The 19906-nt window shown below is 43.1% G+C and overlaps 1 protein-coding gene across 15 annotated transcripts in view; it reads left to right on the top strand.

The window, feature by feature from the left end:
- The first annotated feature begins 6828 nt into the window (after positions 1 to 6828).
- Positions 6829 to 19906, top strand: part of LOC106608247 (mitogen-activated protein kinase kinase kinase kinase 3) — a 64001-nt gene continuing 50923 nt past the window's right edge. For all 15 annotated transcript variants that reach the window (XM_014206202.3, XM_082976552.1, XM_014206195.3 and 12 more), the window contains exon 1: positions 6829 to 7081. In XM_014206202.3, the coding sequence (XP_014061677.1) occupies positions 6986 to 7081 (96 nt within the window). In that variant the 5' untranslated portion in view covers positions 6829 to 6985. The remainder of the gene's footprint in view (positions 7082 to 19906) is intronic.

The following is a 19906-nucleotide window of genomic DNA, read 5'->3' as shown; positions in this document are numbered from 1 at the left end:
GTGATTATTCATGAAGTAGTATTTGGAATGTGGTTGACAAGCACAGGAGAATTATATGCCATGCTTATCAGACTTGGGCTCCAAGAGACTAGTCAACAACATCCAGACTAAAAAGTAGACAAATTAGATTATAAAATCCATTAGAGCACGGGAGTCAAACATCCAGCCCGCGAGGGGTTCCAATCTGGCCTGCGAGGGGTTCCAATCCGACCCACGGGTGGTTTGAGTAAAATATATATATTTATAGTACCAGTAAAAAGTTTGGACACACCTTCTCATTCCAGGGTTTTTATTTATTTTGTACTATTTTCTACATTATATAATAATAGTGAAGACATCAAAGCTATGAAATAACACATATGGAATCATGTAGTAACAAAAAAAGTGTTAAACATATCAAAATATATTTTATATTAGCCACCCTTTGCCTTGATGATTGTTTTGCACACTCTTGGCATTCTCTCAACCAGCTTCATGAGGTAGTCAACTGGAATGCATTTAAATGACCAGGTGTGCATTGTTAAAAGTTAATTTGTGGAATTTCTTTATTTGTTAATGCGTTTGAGCCAATCAGTTGTGTTGTGACAAGGTAGGGGTGGTATACAGAAGATAGCCCTATTTGGTAAAAGACAAAGTCCATGTTATGGCAACAACAGCTCAAATTAGCAAAGAGAAACGACAGTCCATCATTACTTTAAGACATGAAGGTCAGTCAATTCGGAAAATATCAAGAGCTTTGAACGTTTCTTCAAGTGCAGTCGCAAAAACCATCAAGCGCTATGATGAAACAGGCATTCATGAGGACCGCCACAGGAACCCTCTGCTGCAGAGGACAAGTTCATTAGAGTTAACTGCACCTCATTGCAGCCTAAATAAATGCTTCACAGAGTTCACGTAACATACACATCTCATCATCAACTGTTCAGTGGAGACTGCGTGAATCAGGCCTTCATGGTCGAATTGCTGCAAAGAAACCACTACTAAATGACACTAAGAAGAAGAAGAGACTTGCTTTAGCCAAGAAACACGAGCAATGGACATTAGACCAGTGGAAATCTGTCCTTTGGTCTGATGAGTCCAAAATTGAGATTTTTGGTTCCAACCGCCATATCTTTGTGAGATGCAGAGAAGGTGAACAGATCATCTCCGCATGTGTGTTTCAAACCATGAAGCATGGAGGAGGAGGTGTGATGGTCTGTGATTTATTTAGAATTCAAGGCACACTTAACCAGCATGGCTACTACAGCATTCTGCAGCGATACGCCATCCCATCTGGTTTGAGCTTAGTGGGACTATAATTTGTTTTTCAACAGGACAATGACCCAACACACCTCCAGGCTATGTAAGGGCTATTTGACCAAGAAGGAGAGTGATGGAGTGCTGCATCGGATGACCTGGGCTCCACAATCACCCGACCTCAACCCAGTTGAGATGGTTTGGGATGAATTGGACCGCAGTATGAAGGAAAAGCAGCCAGCAAGTGCTCAGCATATGTGGGAACTCCTTCAAGACTGTTGGGAAAGCATTCCTCATGAAGCTTTTTGAGAGAATGCCAAGTATGTCAAGCTGCCATCAAGACAAAGGGTGGCTACTCTGAAGAATCTAAAATACATTTTGATTTGTTTAACACTTTTTTGGTTGCTACATGATTCTAGATGTTTTATTTCTTAGTTGTGATGTCTTCACTATTATTCTACAATGTGGAAAATAGTAAAAATAAAGAAAAACCCTTGAATGAGTAGGTGTGTCCAAACATTTGACAGGTACTATATATACAGTTGAAGTCAGACGTTTACATACACTTAGGTTGGAGTCATTAAAAATAGTTTTTCAACCACTCCACAAATTTCTTGTTAACAATCTATAGTTTTGGCAAGTCGGTTAGGACATCTACTTTGTGCATGACACAAGTCATTTTTCCAGCAATTGTTTACAGACAGATTATTTCACTTATAATTCACTGTATCACAATTCCAGTGGGTCAGAAGTTTACATACACTAAGTTGACTGTGCCTTTAAATAGCTTGGAAAATTCCAGAAAATGATGTCATGGCTTTAGAAGCTTCTGATAGGCTAATTGGCATCATTTGAGTCAATTGGAAGTGTACCTGTGGATGTATTTCAAGGCCTACCTTCAAACACCCTGCCTCTTTGCTTGACATCATGGGAAAAAAAAAAGAAATCAGCCAAGACCTCATAAAAAAAATATAGTAGACCTCCACAAGTCTGGTTCATCCTTGGGAGCAATTTCCAAACGCCTGAAGGTACCACGTTCATCTGAACAAACAATAGTACGCAAGTATAAACACCATGGAACCACGCAGCCGTCATACCGCTCAGGAAGGAGACGCGTTTGGTCTCCTAGAGATGAACATACTTGGGCGAAAAGTGCAAATCAATCCCAGAACAACAGCAAAGGACCTTGTGAAGATGCTGGAGGAAACAGGTACAAAAGTATCTATATCCACAGTAAAACAAGTCCTATATCGACATAACCTGAAAGGCCGCTCAGCAAAGAAGAAGCCATTACTCCAAAACCGCCATAAAAAAGCCAGACTACGGTTTGCAACTGCACATGGGGACAAAGATCGTACTTTTTGTAGAAATGTCCTCTGGTCTGATGAAACAAAAATAGAACTGTTTGGCCATAATGACCATAGTTATATTTGGAGGAAAAGGGGGCATGCAAGCTGAAGAACACCATCCCAACCGTGAAGCACGGGGTGGCAGCATCATGTTGTGGGGGTGCTTTGCTGCAGGAGGGTCTGGTGCACTTCACAAAATAGATGGCATCATGAGGGAGGGAAATTATGTGGATATATTGAAGCAACATCTCAAGACATCAGTCAGGAAGTTAAAGCTTGGTTGCAAATGGGTCTTCCAAATGGACAATGACCCCAAGCATTGTTCCAAATTGTGGCAAAATGGCTTAAGGACAACAAAGTCACGGTATTGGAGTGGCCGTTACAAAGCCCTGACCTCAATCCTATAGAAAATGTGTTGGCAGAAATGAAAAAGTGGGTACCAGCAAGGAGGCCTACAAACCTGACTCAGTTACACCAGCTCTGTCAGGAGGAATGGGCCAAAATTCACCCAACCTATTGTGGGAAGCTTGTGGAAGGCTACCCGAAACGTTTGACCCAAGTTCAACAATTTAAAGGCAATGCTACCAAATACTAATTTAGTGTATGTAAACTTCTGACCCACTGGGAATGTGATGAAAGAAAGAAATCATTCTCTCTACTATTATTCTGACATTTCACATTCTTAAAATAAAGTGGTGATCCTAACTGATGTAAGAGAGGGAATTGTTACTAGGATTAAATGTCAGGAATTGTGAAAAACTGAGTTTAAATGTATTTGGCTAAGGTGTATGTAAACTTCAACTGTATACACACATTTTTACATTTACATTTTAGTCATTTAGCAGACGCTCTTATCCAGAGCGACTTACAGTACTTTGAAAACGTTTTAGGCAGGTGTGAAAAAATGCTGTGAAGTAAGAATGCTTTCAAAAATAGACATGTTAATAGATTACATTTATCAATTAACAAAATGCAAAGTGAGTGAACAGAAGAACAATCTACATCAAATCAATATTTGGTGTGACCACCCTTTGCCTTCAAAACAGCATCATTCATATCTAGGCTGTGTTGTTTAAGTGTTCCCTTTATTTTTTTGAGCAGTATATATATATATATATATATATATATATATATATATATATATATATATATATATATATATATATATATATATATATATACACACACACACACACACACACACACACACACACACACACACACCACACTACAAAAAGTATGTGGACACCTACTTGTCGAACATTGAGTTGGTCCACTCTTTGCTGCGACAAAATAGCCTCCACTCTTCTGGGAAGGATTTCCACTAGATGTTGGAACATTGCTGTGGGGACTTGCTTCCTTTCAGCCACAAGAGCATTAGTGAGGTTGGGCACTGATATTGGGAGATAAGGCCTGGCTCGCAGTCGGTATTCCAATTCATTCCGAATGTGTTCGATGCGGTTAAGGTCAGGGCTCTGTGCAGGCCAGTCAAGTTCTTCCACACCGATCTCGACAAGCCATTTCTGTATGGACCTCGCTTTGTGCACGGGGAAACAGGGAAGGGTCTTCTTAAAACTGTTGCCACAAAGTTGGAAACACAGAACCGTCTACAATGTTGTGGTATGTTGTAGCTTTAAAATTTCCCTTCACTGGAACTAAGTGGCCTAGCCCTAACTATGAAAAACAGCCACAGACCATTATTCCTCCTCCACCACCATACTTTACAGTTGGCACTATGCATTCAGGCAGGTAGCGTTCTCCTGGCACCTGCCAAACCCAGATTCATCCATTGGACTGCCAGATGGTGAAGCGTGATACATCATTCCGCGTTTCCACTGCTCCAGTCGAATGGCGGCGAGCTTTACACCCCTCCAGCCGACGCTTGGCATTGAGCATGGGGATCTTAGGCTTGTGTGCGGCTTCTCGTCTATGGAAACCCATTTCATGAAACTCACGACGAGCAGTTCTTGTGCTGAAGTTGCTTCACACACACACACACACACACACACACACACACACACCACACACACACACCACACACACACACACACAACATTAAGAACACCTTCCTAATATTGAGTTGCACACACCCTCCCCCTTTTGCCCTCAGAACAACCTCAATTCGTCAGGGCATAGACTCTACAAGGTGTCGAAAGCGTTCCACAGGGATGCTGGCTCATGTTGAATCCAATGCTTCCAACCGCTGTCAAGTTGGCTGAATATCCTTTGGGTGGTGGACCATTCTTGATACACATGGGAAACTGTTGAGCATGAAAAACCCAGCAACGCTGCAGTTCTTGACACAAACCGGTGTGCCTGGCACCTACTACCATACCCCGCAACCTGGTCTCAGTGCATTTGGTATTATTCTGTATATAAACTAAATGGAGTGTCTCGGATTTGTTTGTTTTGTATGGTATGTATTCATTTGTTGATGTCCATCCATTTCATATGTTACGAATTACAATTTGTGTGATATCTCCTGTGTGGCTCAGTTGGTAGGGCATGGTGTTTGCAACACCAGGGTTGTGGGTTCGATTTCCACGGGGGACCAGTATGGAAAAAAATAAAATAATAATGTATGAAATGTATGCATTCACTACTGTAAGTCGCTCTGGATAAGAGCATCTGCTAAATGACTAAAATGTAAAAAATGATATGTTACAAATTGCAATTTGTTGTGGCTAATGTTGGCTAACGCTAGCTAGATGGCGAGGGTTGTCCATAATGATATTTGAACCTTTTGGGTGACTAGACGTTTGCGTTATACGCCGGCCCATCCACCCTCCATTTTTGCCTTAAGTAACCTTCTGTCTTATGTAACCATACCAAATGCTAACATACCATGCTAATTTGAATGTCATGGATTTACGTTTAGGTTCAAAGGCACTTAAATATTTTGTCTTGCCCATTCACCCTCTGATTGGCACACATACACAATCCATGTCTCAAGGCCTGAAAATCCTTCTTTAACCTGTCTCCTCCCTTTTTCCATTTACACTGATTGAAGTGGATTTAACAAGGGATCATAGCTTTCACCTGGTCAAACTGTCATGGAAAGAGCAGGTGTTCTTAATGTTGTGTACACTCTGTATATTTTTTTACACTTTTTGAGGGGAAGCAAAGTCAATATACTTTAAAATTACTAAAATCAAATCTGTATAGAATTGATAATGGACCTATGTTCATAGAGTTTCTTTACTGTCCAGCTTGCTAATAATCACTGTGCACCACAGGTGGCCGGTGGGAGGACGGGCTCATAGTAATGGCTGAAACAGAATCAACGGAATGGTATCGAACACAAACACATGGTTTCCACGTGTTTAATACCATTCCATTAACTCCATTCCAGCCATTATTATGAGCCGTCCTCTACTCAGCAGCCTCCTGTGCTGTGCACAGTCAATGGACCTACATTCATACAGTTTCTAAACTCTCCAGCTCACTAATAAATCACTAGACAGTCGGGGAGCATCAAAAATTCAAAAAACGATAAATACAGCACTATTGTTTTTTGTTGCACATTTTGACGCAAGGAAAAATAACACATTTTCAGTGCGGCCCTCCATTAAAGGTTGACTGATTTCCCCTTCCAATCTTCCTTGGGAGACTTCCTCCTGAAACATCTTGACTGGGGGTTGATGAGTGGCGAAAGATTGACAGGTTGCACCAGTTGGCCCAGCTCTTCTTGCGTAGCCAACATGTGACACACACATACCATCAAGAGGCTAATGAAAGTACCCAGCCGTGGACTAACACTAACACCCCCTATAGAGGACAATAATGATCTGCTCATCTCCCCTTCAACTATTAACCCCATCCCTCTTGTCACAAACCAATGTATAGAATTTTCTATGATCAATTGAGTAATAGTAGTAGTGATTGACTTAATAATGCAGTTGAACAAGACCTTTGAATACACGAACATGGGGGCTCAGTTAAGTTAAATGTTTAAAAAAAATGTTTTTAAATCTAGCCAGTTTTGTGGACATCCTGTCGAAATCACTCTCAAAAGCGCTTCCATAATTGCATTCAGAAATAATTAAGCCACAAGCACCAGCCTACTCCAATGTTACATTTTCATAAAAGCCAAGGAGTTTGGGGCCCATACCATCTTCCGGCCATAGCCCATTTCATTCAGTCTTTATTGTTAGTCAGCCATCTGCCAGACTGCAACGGCACTGTAAAGCTGCTGGACACTTTCGCTCAGCCTGTTTTTTTTTATGGAGAATGTAAGCTACATTTTTGCGCATGCCCATTGAGCATTGGAAGCCATGTTGAAGTTTCAGTGGCTGGCTGTGCTTTTCTGACGCTGTATGTTTTTAGGTTTGTTTTCTTCCATTTTTAGTATTGGTGACGTTCAACCATACTATTCGGAACCATAAATTGGAGTTCTAAAGATGAGTTCCTGCGTCGACCTATCCAGGCGCAATCCGCAGGAGGATTTCGAGCTAATTCAGCGGATAGGAAGCGGCACATACGGAGATGTCTACAAGGTAACTGCAGCAATAGCAGCCAGTAGCTAACTTGCTTAGCTATTTTGATACATTGTTACAGTAAAAACAACACGCACGTTACATTCATTGTTACGACACAGAGTATTCAATCTTACCTAATGACACACTAGAAAGCATACTACGGGTTTGACCCTAAAAACCTGTCGCTCAAGTGCTGGTGAATAGCTTTGCTTGGAGCGGTGGAAGGTAACGTTACCTGGCCAGAATTCCATATCGCAATAGCGCCCAACAGATCATTCCTCTCTTGTTTTGATCAACACAATTACACAGCCCGTAGCCACCACTGGTCACTGGGGGGGCCTTGGTTACAATGTTGCGTGCCTGTTTGTTAGTGTCGTCTTTATGTTGTGGTAGAATATCCCCGAAGGATTCAGTCTGGTTCCACACAACAGACAAGGCCCAGCGCCTACAGGCTCAATCGGGAAACAAGGGAAAGCTATGAATATTCAAGTTTAATTCGATTTTAACCCTAAAAACAGTAAATTGGATTTTATTTAATAAACACAAGGATTCAGTTTATGTTTTGGGACTTTGCAATACTGTTTATGGTGTCAGATTACTGTCTTTCCTTTTGTTGATTTAAACCATTAACTCCTACTTGTTATAAATGAACCACAATATTGTGGGAGGCAGTGACAACCATTACAGATTACGTTTTCAAACACTGATTCATTATGCAGGTTCAGTCAAATAAACTGGAATATTTAGCTGTTTGTCTACCTAGTGTAATCTCCACTTCACCCAGAGTAGGCCCATTAACAATCTTGTTGACATGATGCAGGGATGGGGAAACTCCAGTCCTCAGGGGCCTGATTGGTGTCACGCTTTTGCCCCAGCTAACATAACTGACTAACGAATCATGTTCTTCAGTTTAGAATGCAATTAGTTTAATCAGCTGTGTTTGCTAGAGATGGAGAAAAGGTGTGACACTACTCAGGCCCCTGAGGACAGGAGTTGCCCATCCCTAGTGGTTTGTCAAAGTATTTCGAGTATTGGATGACAGTTTATTGGATTAAAAAGGAATTTGAAGAAGGCTCACAATGTGAAGACTTCAAAGTATTTGTTTACAGAAACCACAGAGCATAGACTATGACCCTATCAAATGTAGCCAACAGACGAAGACATTTTAGCTTAATGGCATTTGCCGCGCTATGCTTTTAAGAATGGAGTTGTTTTCCCCTTGATCATAGTGAATGCATGGGAACTGTGCGTGGCACAGCTGGGCAGGCATGGTCTAGAATGCAGTGGTCCTGACTTCCTATGCGCGTGTGCGACTGTGCAATCTATTGTTTAAGACTGATCCTGTAAAGGAAGAGGTAGAGGAGAAGGCCTGGTCAGACCCTCACCTGCATGTGTTCACAATCAGACCTTGCAGAACCGTCTGCAGTGGCCATCCTGTTTGGACCAGGATTGTTTTCTTCTAGTTGTCTGCTCATTAGAACTGTTGGACAAAAGCCAAAACTGAGTTAGTGCTTATCTTCAGGCATGTTCCTTGTCCTTTTGTATCTAATGTACATTAACAGCCTAATGTGTTTTACCTTGGATCCACAAGAAAACACAACACACTTAAACATGCTGAGCCAAGCATTTCTCCTCCCATAAGGTAATGAAGTTGCTCATACAGCCTCAGTGTGGTTCGCCACTGCCGATTTAGAGCAGTACTAGGTGTGGACGATGGGGAGAGAATCAGGAGCTACGACGGGGTGGTGAGATCTGCCTCCCGTCCCAATAAGAATGTGTTTGTTGTGGGCTACAGTGTTGTCTTGTTAGCTGTGTTGGTCAGATAGCCGTGCTCCTCTTTCAAAATGTCACCTCACTGTCAATTCCATTCGTTAACATGTTATAAAACATGCATTAATGAGTGTTTAACCTCCCCCCCCCCCCCATAACAGCATTCATATATTTGAATAACGAGGTGGTAAGATCATGCTGGACTGCTGTGTTCTACTGCCCTGGTTCCATGCTTACTGTTTCTGTTTAGGAGGTCAAAAGTTCCGTTTTTTTTTGGGGGGGGGGGGTTGGATTGGGAGCAGAGCATTATAAGGTTGGCAGTGTAGACCATTTTAGTTTGTTCTAAGCAGGTTAATAGGCCTGCTGTATGTGAATGACGGGATTAGAAGGTGAGACACACAGTAGGGGATTGTTTTCTTTGGGTTCCTCAGGAGTTTAGCATTTCCTTCTTTTCGGAGCGTGTGCCTCTATTCACACAGTGTTCTAACGTAGCGTCCACTTGTGAAGTGTGGGATAAGAAACTTCACAGCCCAGTACAAGACTGGGAAGAGGGTGTTTTGGTTAGGCCATTCATCACGGAGTGAAGTGCTGTCAGAGAGTCTATTGAATGCTGTCCATGTGCTGACCACTGAGATGTCAGATTGGATGTGTTCATGTTTTGTCCTAAGTTGCCAGTGCACTGTCCATGCTTTAATATATCCTCAGTCTTAGCTTGACGCTCTGCTTATTCTTCTGGCCATCCAGTAGGTGATTCCATAGGTCTATCTGCACGTTTTTAGGATCTAGGTATTAAGCCTAAACATGCATTAGGAGGAGAGAAACTGGAAACAAGTCTTTTGCACACTCCCCACCTGCTGCACACACTGAGACCAAGCTAGCATCTGCATGTTCTTGTCTTGCTTGTCAGATAGCATTTGTCTCCAGCCCTTAAGTGTTCTCTGTGGGGTGTGTGTTGCTGGGAGGACAGGTGGAGCACTTTACAGGCCCTTCTCACTCAGATCACCTGTTCTTTTTCAGGGTCTAGGGCAAGGAGGCCTATATATAGGTGTTTAAGATGTGGTGGTGCCAGGCCGGGGATATGGCTTTTTAAGTGCAATTGTGATTCATTAAGTTTAAAAGTGCAATGGTTGGGTGCTTTCTATTTACTTCCATTCAGGTTATGTTTGTTTGACTCATACACATTTGTGGTCCGATGACTGACTGTTGCGTGGTTGGTTCCTGTTTCTCTGGCCTGGCTCCGTAGCAGCGAGGGGGATAGGGGGAAAGTTCAGTGACCCAGTTTTCCCGGTGCGGAGGCGGGCCGAACGGCGGGAGCCAAACTTGCAGCCTGGATTTGAACCCTGTACGGAATGAGCTCACAGACGCTGGGCATCATGGCTCTCGGTCCAATGGTCCCCCACAATCACAAGAGATACAATAACGTAAACCTTCATACTTACTGAGACAGTTTATTAAAAGCTCTCAGCCACAAATATGGATGTAGATCTAGATTTTCAGCTCAGTGCAGTTCCACATTTTGAATGGCAATATTCATACTTATTCTGTAGAGAGAGACCAGGAAAAAGAGGGTAAGCCAAATGCCTCACCGTTATTAATTTCGGTACGCTTTATGTTCGCCATGTGTTCAGTGACCAGCATGGCGGTGCTCGTGGCGTCGAGCCTCCCACACAAAGCACCATGTTATGAACCGTCATACCTTGAGTCATCACTGAAAAGGCTTCACCAGTGGCGGGCCAGACATCTACGAGAGGGAGAGAGCTAGAGAGGGAGGGAGGGAAGTGGATTTTAATCCAAGGATTATCCTAGGCCTTCTACTCCACGTCTATCCAGCCAACAGTAGGGTTAAGTTAGCCTGTCAATGGGAAGGCTCACTGTCTACAAAGGCTTGTGTAACCTATAGGCCCTACATGTGTCTTGCGTTTTCAAGTGACTCATCTGCCAGGGACAAGTGGTAGCAGGCCTCTGCTGGGCAGAAAGATTAGGCCTATGTTTGCCACATAGCTACGTCTTTGATTACAGACTAAATGTTGTGTTCTCACTCTGCCTTCAACAGAGGGGTGCTTGTCCCTCTGGCTTTAGGATGTAAACCTGGTGTGATGGGTGTGGATCAGGAAGTCTGAGCTGTAGCTTAAAGTCCCAGTGCAGTCAAAAACGTGATTGTCCTGTTTTATATACACAGTTTATTAGGTACACCCATCCAGTACTGGGTCGGACCCCCTTTGCCTCCAGAACGGCCTGAATTCTTCTGGGCATTCTTCAAGGTGTCAGAAACGTTCCACAGGGATGTTGGTCCCTGCTGACGCAATGGCATCACGCAGTTGCTGTAGATTGGACGACGGTACATTGATGCTGTGAAACAACAGCCCGTTCCATCTCATCCCATAGATGCTCTATAGAGTTGAAGTCTGTGCAGGTACCTCAAATAAACTGAACTCATTGTCATGTTCCAGGTGATGTTTTTCCACTCCTCAACTGTCCAGTGTTGGTTATCATGTGTCCGCTGGAGCCGCTTCTTCTTGTTTTTAGCTGATAGTAGTGGAACCTGGTCTGGTTGTCTGCTGCAATAGCCTATCCGTGACAAGGATCAACGAGGTGTGCGTTCTGAGATGCTGTTCTATGTACCACTATTGTACTACGCCGTTATGTTGACCTGTTCGACCTCTATCAACGAGCTGTTTTCGCCCACAGGACTGCCGCTGACTGGATGTTTTTTTGTTTGTCGCACCGTTCTCTGTAAACCCTAAACATTGTGGTGCGTGAAAAGCCCAGGAGGGCAGCCGTTTCTGGCATACTTAATCTGGCACCAACAATCATACCATACTCAGTATCTAAAGTCACTTGTTTTGCCCATTGCCCAACGTTCAATCGATCAGTTACTGACGGCCTCGATTCCGGTCTGCTTTGTATAGCAAGCCAAGGCCACTTGACTCCCTGTCTGTAGGAGCGGTCCCTTATTGTGAATGAGGTGGTGTACCTAATAAACTGTCCGGTATATTTCTACACTGAGGTTGGAATAATATTGTGAAAATTATGATAATGCCCTTTTAGTGTAAGAGCTGTTTTGAAAAGACTGCATGAAATTTCAGCCTGTTTTGGTGGGATGGAGCCATTACCAGGCGGTACATTAATTGATCGACCAATGATCGAGTCCCAAACCTCTCTGCCAATAACTAATGGGTTTCCTCTTCCCACTCAGACCACTCCGACAGTCCAAGCAAAAATTTTGTTTGAGAAATTTCTCTTTGCTAAGAAGCTATTTTTGTTGATTTAAAACAATCACAGCAAGGTTCTTAATTGTTACCAAGAAATTATGTAATTGTTACCCAGAAATGCATATGGCCTTTTAAGGTGACATGCGCTCATAGCCCAGCTAATGAACCTGTGGGTTTAGACCACAGAAACCTTTGAGACCACAGGAGGTTGGTGGCATCTTCATTGGGGAGAAGGGGCCCGGGGTAATGATTGGTGCGGAATAAAGTTGAATGCTATCAAATGCATGGTTTCCAAGTGTTTGATACGATTCCGTTTGCTCTGTTCCGTCCATTATTATGAGCCGTTCTCCCCTCAGCAGCCTCCTGTGTTTGAGACACAGCACACACACACCTTTCACACCTAATTTACTCTTCTCTCGAATGAATGTGCTGTGTTTGATGTCTTCCTGTACTTTCGGATTTGGCATTCATGTTCATGGGATCTGTAGAGGGAGGTCTAGGCTGGCAGTTAGCATGTCTGCCAACATTGGCCTCCACTATAGCCTCTGCAGTCCTCTGCCCTGCCAGCTAGGCCCATGTCTACTTTGTAGCCCTCACACAACTCACTCTCCCTGGAGTGTGGGCCTGCCGCTTTCTTTCCCTCACAAAAAGTGTCTCCTTTTCCGTGTGGTAAATGCCTGGTTTTCCATGAACCAAGTTCCCAGATTTCCATGTACCACGTCCCTTTTTTTCCACACTTTGTACTCCTTTTTTCCCTACCATGATGTCCCTGAGGTCCACAGGCTTCATGAATATTGCAGCGCTGCAGTCCTGAAGCTGGTCCCCGATCACAGCTAGTCAGTTGTAACGCTCCCACCACAACGGCCACGTCCTATATTTAGAATGGACCCACTGCCGGGAAAAGGCAAGTTGGCTTCTGCAGTCTACATGTGTGTTCAGTGTATCTACAATACATGCCTGTCGATCTCAGCATCGGTGACATGTGGCATAGTGTAGATCTAGCTGGCTGTCCGTGGAGCTTCTTCTATTGATCAGAAGTTGTCTGTTGAAATAGTTGTTTCTTTGTCTTTGTTTCTCTTTGCCTCGTCTTGTCCTCCCATGGGTGTATGGTGGGCTCTCTGTCTTTCCCTGTCTCGCTCTATCCCTCTCGGTCTTTCTATCATTGCCTCTCTCAATGGTGACATCAGAACTAAAGCCTTTTTAGTCAGCCTGCCAACTATTCTGGGATGCTGGAGTCGAATAGCGCAGTGTTTCGTATCTATGAATATGGCTTTGTTCGTTATGCTCAGTGAGCCCTCAGTGTTTGTCTGAATCTGAAGGCTGGTGAATCTAATAAGGCAGATGTTCCATGACTGGTTTCAGCTCAAAATAAGGGCCTTAATGAGAGGTTATAAATAATGTCACATGGCTTCTGTGGATGTCAGTCTTCATACTTTCTCCCACACTGTTTTATCTGGTCCTAGTAGACAGGCTGTTCTGGTGTATCCCATTCTGTCTGATCATTAGAATTTTTCTGTCTGCAGTTTGAAATAGGCTATTCTGTCTGGGAGGTCTGTCCAGACGGGGTGTTCATCCATATAACATCCAGACTGGGTGTTTTATCGGTCTCTAGTACATAGGCTCCTGCACCTAGCTGTCAGATCCCATTTAGTCTCTGAGTCTCAGGTTCAATCAGATCAAGTCTTTCACAGGCACCATGTTTATCATTCTCATCCTCATTTATCCATGCTGTTACTGCAACGGCAAGGCTGCATTTTAATGTCCTGACTCCTGCATACAGGTGTCTTTCCAGAAGTGTGTCCCTCAGCGATAGACTTCTGGGTTTCAGTCCAGGAACAGGTAGTAAATGCTAGTGAGATGCAGCTTAACTTACTGTAAGGGTGACCAAGAAAAATGGAATGTTGAGTGACGCCATATTAACAAATGTACAAACCTCAAACAAAATAATCTCAGACCAGTAGGCTATATGATATACACTACCGTTCAAAAGTTTGGGGTCACTTAGGGCATGTCTTTGTTTTTGAAAGGAAAACACATTTTTTTTGTCCATTAAAATAACATCAAATTGATCAGAAATACAGTGTAGACATTGTTAATGTTGTAAATTACTATTATAGCTGGAAACAACAGATTTTTAATGGAATATCTACATAGACGTACAGAGGCCCATTATCAGCAACCATCACTCCTATGTTCCAATGGCGCGTTGTGTTAGCTAATCCCAGTTTATTATTTTTAATAGGCTAATTGATCATTATAAACCCCTTTTGCAATTACGTTAGCACAGCTGAAAAATGTTGTCCTGATTGAAGAAGCAATACAACAGGCCTTCTTTAGAGTAGTTGAGTATCTGGAGCATCAGCATTTGTGGGTTCGATTACAGGCTCAAAATGGCCAGAAACAAAGAACGTTCTTCTGAAACTCCTCAGTCTATTCTTGTTCTGAGAAATGAAGGCTATTCCATGTGAGAAATTGCCAAGAAAAGCAAGATCTTGTACTCCCTTCACAGAACAGCGCTGGCTCTAACCAGAATTGAAAGAGGAGTGGGAGGCCCCGGTGCACAACTGAGCAAGAGGACAATTACATGAAATTGGCCTGTACTGAAGAGCTCAGTGACTTTCAACGTGGCACTGTCATAGGATGCCACTTTTCATACGAGTCATTTCATCAAATTTCTGCCCTGCTAGAGCTTCCCCGGTCAACTGTAAATGCTGTTAAGCTCACAGAACAGGACTGCAGAGTGCTGAAGCGCGTAGCACGTAAAAGTCATCTGTCCTTGGTTGTAACACTCACTACCGAGTTCCAAACTGCCTCTGGAAGCAACGTCAATACAATAACTGTTCGTTGGGAGCTTCATGAAATGGATTTCCATGGCCAAGCAGCCACACACAAGCCTAAATTCACCATGCGCAATTCCAACCGTCGGCTGGAGTGGTGTAAAGCTTGCAGCCATTGGACTCTGGAGCAGTGGAAACGTGTTCTCTGGAGTGATGAGTCATGCTTCACTCAGACAGACGAACCTGGGTTTGGCGGATGCCAGGAGGACACTACCTGCCCGACTGCATAGAACCAAATGTAAAGTTTGGACAAGGAATTAGGGTCTGGATCTGTTTTTCATGTTTTGGGCTAGGCCCCTTAGTTCCAGTGAAGGGAAATCTTAACACGACAGCATACAATTACATTCTTGACGATTCTGTGCCTCCAACTTTTGACAACAGTTTGGGGAAGGCCCTTTCCTGTTTAAGCATGACAATCCCCCCGTGCACAAAGTGAGATCCATACAGAAATGGTTTTCTGAGATCGGTGTGGAGGAACTTGACTGGCCTGCACAGAGCCCTGCCCTCAACCCCTTCGAACACCTTTGGGATGAATTGGAATGCCGACTGCGAGCTAGGCCTAATCGCCCAACATCAGTGCCCGACCTCACTAATGCTCTTGTGGCTGAAAGAAAGCAATGTTCCAACATCTAGTGGAAAGCCTTGACACCTACCATCTCAGATTGTGAAGGTAGGTGTCAAGGATGACACCTACCACAGATGACACCTACCATCACAGATTGTTCTGAAATAATTTCTGTAGTTAGAAACATAAGAATTCCTGCGACCATTGTTTTGTTGACATTTTAATTGAGGTGAGAAATTGATTGCACCCAAATTGACCTTTTTAACTTATAGTATTCACATAATATTCAATAAATCTAATAACCAACATCTGATTTGGACCAAACTTCTTCCTACCATTTGAGTAAGATATGAGGAATTCAATAAAATGGTCAATAGCCACCTGTGGACCCCCCCCCCCCCCCCCACACACACACACACACACACACACCCTTCGCCAATCCCACCCCAACAACCAGTATAAAGTATCAGTTTTCTATGTCCAAGTATACTGAAGAAAAATATAAATGGAACATGTAAAGTGTTGGTCCCATGTTTCATGAGCTGAAATCCCAAAATATCCCAGAAATATTCCATACTCACAAAAAGCTTATTTCTCTCATATTTTGTGCACAAATTTGTTTACATCCCTGTCAGTGAGCATTTCTTCTTTGCCAAGATGATCTGCCACACCTGCTCCAATATCCAATGATGGGCGTGGATCGAAATACAAATTCCTCTAAAATCCGAAAACTTCCATTTTTCAAACATATGACTATTTTACAGCATTTTAAAGACAAGACTCTCGTTAATCTAACCACACTGTCCGATTTCAAAAAGGCTTTACAGCGAAAGCAAAACATTAGATTATGTCAGCAGAGTACCCAGCCAGAAATAATCAGACTACCCATTTTTCAAGCTAGCATATAATGTCACAAAAAACAAAACCACAGCTAAATGCAGCACTAACCTTTGATGATCTTCATCAGATGACAACCCTAGGACATTATGTTATACAATGCATGCATGTTTTGTTCAATCAAGTTCATATTTATATCAAAAACCAGCTTTTTTACATTAGCATGTGACGTTCAGAACTAGCATACCCCCCGCAAACCTCCGGTGAATTTACTAAATTACTCACGATAAACGTTCACACAAAACATAACAATTCTTTTAAGAATTATAGATACAGAACTCCTCTATGCACTCGATATGTCCGATTTTAAAATAGCTTTTCGGTGAAAGCACATTTTACAATATTCTCAGTAGATAGCCCGGCATCACAGGGCTAGCTATTTAGACACCCACCAAATTTAGCCCTGACCAAACTCAGATTTACTATTACAAAAGTTTGATTACCTTTGATGTTCTTCGTCAGAATGCACTCCCAGGACTGCTACTTCAATAACAAATGTTGGTTTGGTCCAAAATAATCCATAGTTATATCCAAATAGCGGCGTTTTGTTCGTGCGTTCTAGACACTATCCGAATGGTAAATAAGGGTCGTGCGCATTTCGTGACAAAAGATTTCTAAATATTTCATTACCGTACTTCGAAGCATGTCAACCGCTGTTTAAAATCAATTTTTATGCCATTTTTCTTGTAAAAAAGCGATAATATTCCGACCGGGAATCTGCGTTTCGGTAAATAGAGGGGAAAAAAGAAAGACGGGGGCGGCCAGTGCACGCGCCTAAGCCCACTGTCCCCTGATCGGCCACTTGAAAAAGGCGATAATGTGTTTCGGCCAGGGCTTTGAATTACGTCATTCAGCTTTTTCCCGGGCTCTGAGAGCCCATTGGAGCCGTAGGAAGTGTCACGTAACAGCAGAGATCCTTTGTAATGGATAGAGATGACAAAGAAGGCCAAGAAATGGTCAGACAGGGTACTTCCTGTACAGAATCTTCTCAGGTTTTGGCCAGCCAAATGAGTTCTGTTATACACAGACACCATTCAAACAGTTTTAGAAACTTTGGAGTGTTTTCTATCCAAAGCTAATAATTATATGCATATTCTAGTTTCTGGGCAGGAGTAATAATCAGATTAAATCGGGTACGTTTTTTATCCAGCCGTGAAAATACTGCCCCCCTAGCCATAACAGGTTAAGAAGCTGATTAAACAGCATGATCGTTACACAAGTGCACCTTGTGCTGGGGACAATAAAAGGCCACTCTAAAATGGGCAGTTTTGTCACACCACACCACAGATGTCTCTAGTTTTGAGGGAGCGTGCAATTAGATGAATGTCCACCAGAGCTGTTGCCAGAAAATCAATGTTAATTTCTCTACCATAAGAGAGAAACGTCATCGTAGAGAATTTAGCAGTACGTCCAACCGGCCTCAACCGCAGACCACATATAACCACGCCAGCCCAGGACCTCCACATCCGGCTTCTTCACCTGCGGGATGGTCTGAGACAGCTGATGAATCTGAGAAGTATTTCTGTATGTAATAAAGCCCTTTTGTGGGGAAAAAAAATTCTGATTGGCTGGGCCTGGCTCTCCAGTGGCTGGACCTATGCTTTCCCAGGCCCAACCATGGGTGTGCCCCTGCCCAGTCATGTGAAATCCATAGATATTTTTTTTAAATTATTGAACCTTTATTTATTGAACCTTTTATTTAACTAGGCAAGTCAGTTAAGAACAAATTCTTATTACAATGATGGCCTACCAAAAGGCAACAGGCCTCCTGCGGGGACGGGGGCTGAGATAAAATATATATATATTTTTTTTTATTATTAATATAGTACAAACACACATCACGACGAGGGACAACACTACACAGAGACCTAAGACGACAACATAGCAAGGCAGAAACACATGACAACACAGCATGGTAGCAACACAACATAACAACATGGTAGCAACACAACATGGTAGCAGCACAAAACATGGTACAAACATTATTGGGCACAGACAACAGCACAAAGGGAAAGAAGGTAGAGGCAACAATACATCACGCAAAGCAGCCACAACTGTCAGTAAGAGTGTCCATGATTGAGTCTTTGAATGAAGAGATTGAGGTTTGAGTGTTTGTTGCAGCTCGTTCCAGTCGTTAGCTGCAGCGAACTGAAAAGACGACCGACCCAGGGATGTGTGTGCTTTCGGGACCTTTAACAGAATGTGACTGGCAGAATGGGTGTTGTATGTGGAGGATGATGGCTCTGGTAGATATCTCAGATGGGGGGAGGGAGGCCTAAGAGGGTTTTATAAATAAGCATCAACCAGTGGGTCTTGTGACGGGTTACAGAGATGACCAGTTTACAGAGGAGTATAGAGTGCAGTGATGTGTCCTATAAGGAGTATTAGTGGCAAATCTGATGGCTGAATGGTAAAGAACATCTCGCCGTTCGAGAGCCCTAGCATGGGTAGGATGGTCATCTGAATCAGGGTTAGTTTGTCAGCTGGGGTGAAAGAGGAGCGATTACGATAGAGGAAATCAAGTCTAGATTTAACTTTAGCCTACATCTTTGATATGTGCTGAGAGAAGGACAGTGCACCGTTGAGCCATACTCCCAAGTACTTGTATGAGGTGACTACCTCAAGTTCTAAACCCTCAGAGGTAGTAATCACAAATGTGGGGAGAGTGGCATTCTTCTTACCAAACCACATTACCTTTGTTTTGGAGGTGTTCAGAACAAGATTAAGGGTAGAGAAAGCTTGTTGGACACTAAGAAAGCTTTGTTGTAGAGCATTTTACCCAAAATCCAGGGCCAGCTGAGTAGAAGACTGTATCATCTGCATATAAATGGATGAGCGAGCTTCCTACTGCCTGAGCAATGTTGATGTAAATTATGAAGAGTGTGGGGCCTAGGATTGAGCCTTGGGATACTCCCTTGGTGACAGGCAGTGCCTGACACAGAAGATGTTCTGACTTTATACACTGGACTTTTTTAGAACAGTAGTTAGCAAACCAGGCCAAAGGCCACTCAGAGACACCAATACTCCTTAGCCGGCCCACAAGAATGGAATGGTCTACCGTTTCAAACGCTTTAGCCAAGTCAATAAAAATAGCAGCACAACATTGCTTAGAATAAAGGGCAATTGTGACATCATTTAGGACCTTTAAGGTTGCAGTGACACATCCATAACCTGAGCGGAAACCAGATTGCATACCAGAGAGAATACTATAGACATCAAGAAAGCCAGTCAGTTGATTATTGACAAGTTTTTCAAACACTTTTGATAAACGGGGCAAAATAGAAATAAGCCGATGACAATTAAGATCAGCTTGATCTCTCCCTTTAAATAAAGGACGAACCATGGCTGCGTTCCAAGCAATGGGAACCTCCCCAGAAAGGAGAGACAGGCTTGGCGATGATGGGGGCAGCATCCTTAAAGAAGAAAGGGTCTAAACCATCTGACCCAGATGTTTTCTTGGGGTCAAGTTTCAGGAGCTCCTTTAGCACCTCGGGCTCAGTGACTGCCTGCAGGGAGAAACTTTGTTGCGGGGCAGGGAAAAAGAGGGAGTAGCATCGCATTA

Source organism: Salmo salar, chromosome 01 (genome assembly GCF_965601325.2).
Source record: "Salmo salar chromosome 01, fSalSal1, whole genome shotgun sequence".
In the NCBI taxonomy this organism is placed as follows: domain Eukaryota; kingdom Metazoa; phylum Chordata; class Actinopteri; order Salmoniformes; family Salmonidae; genus Salmo; species Salmo salar.
Note: the sequence above shows the minus strand (reverse complement) of the source record. Positions and strands in the feature narration are given on the sequence as shown.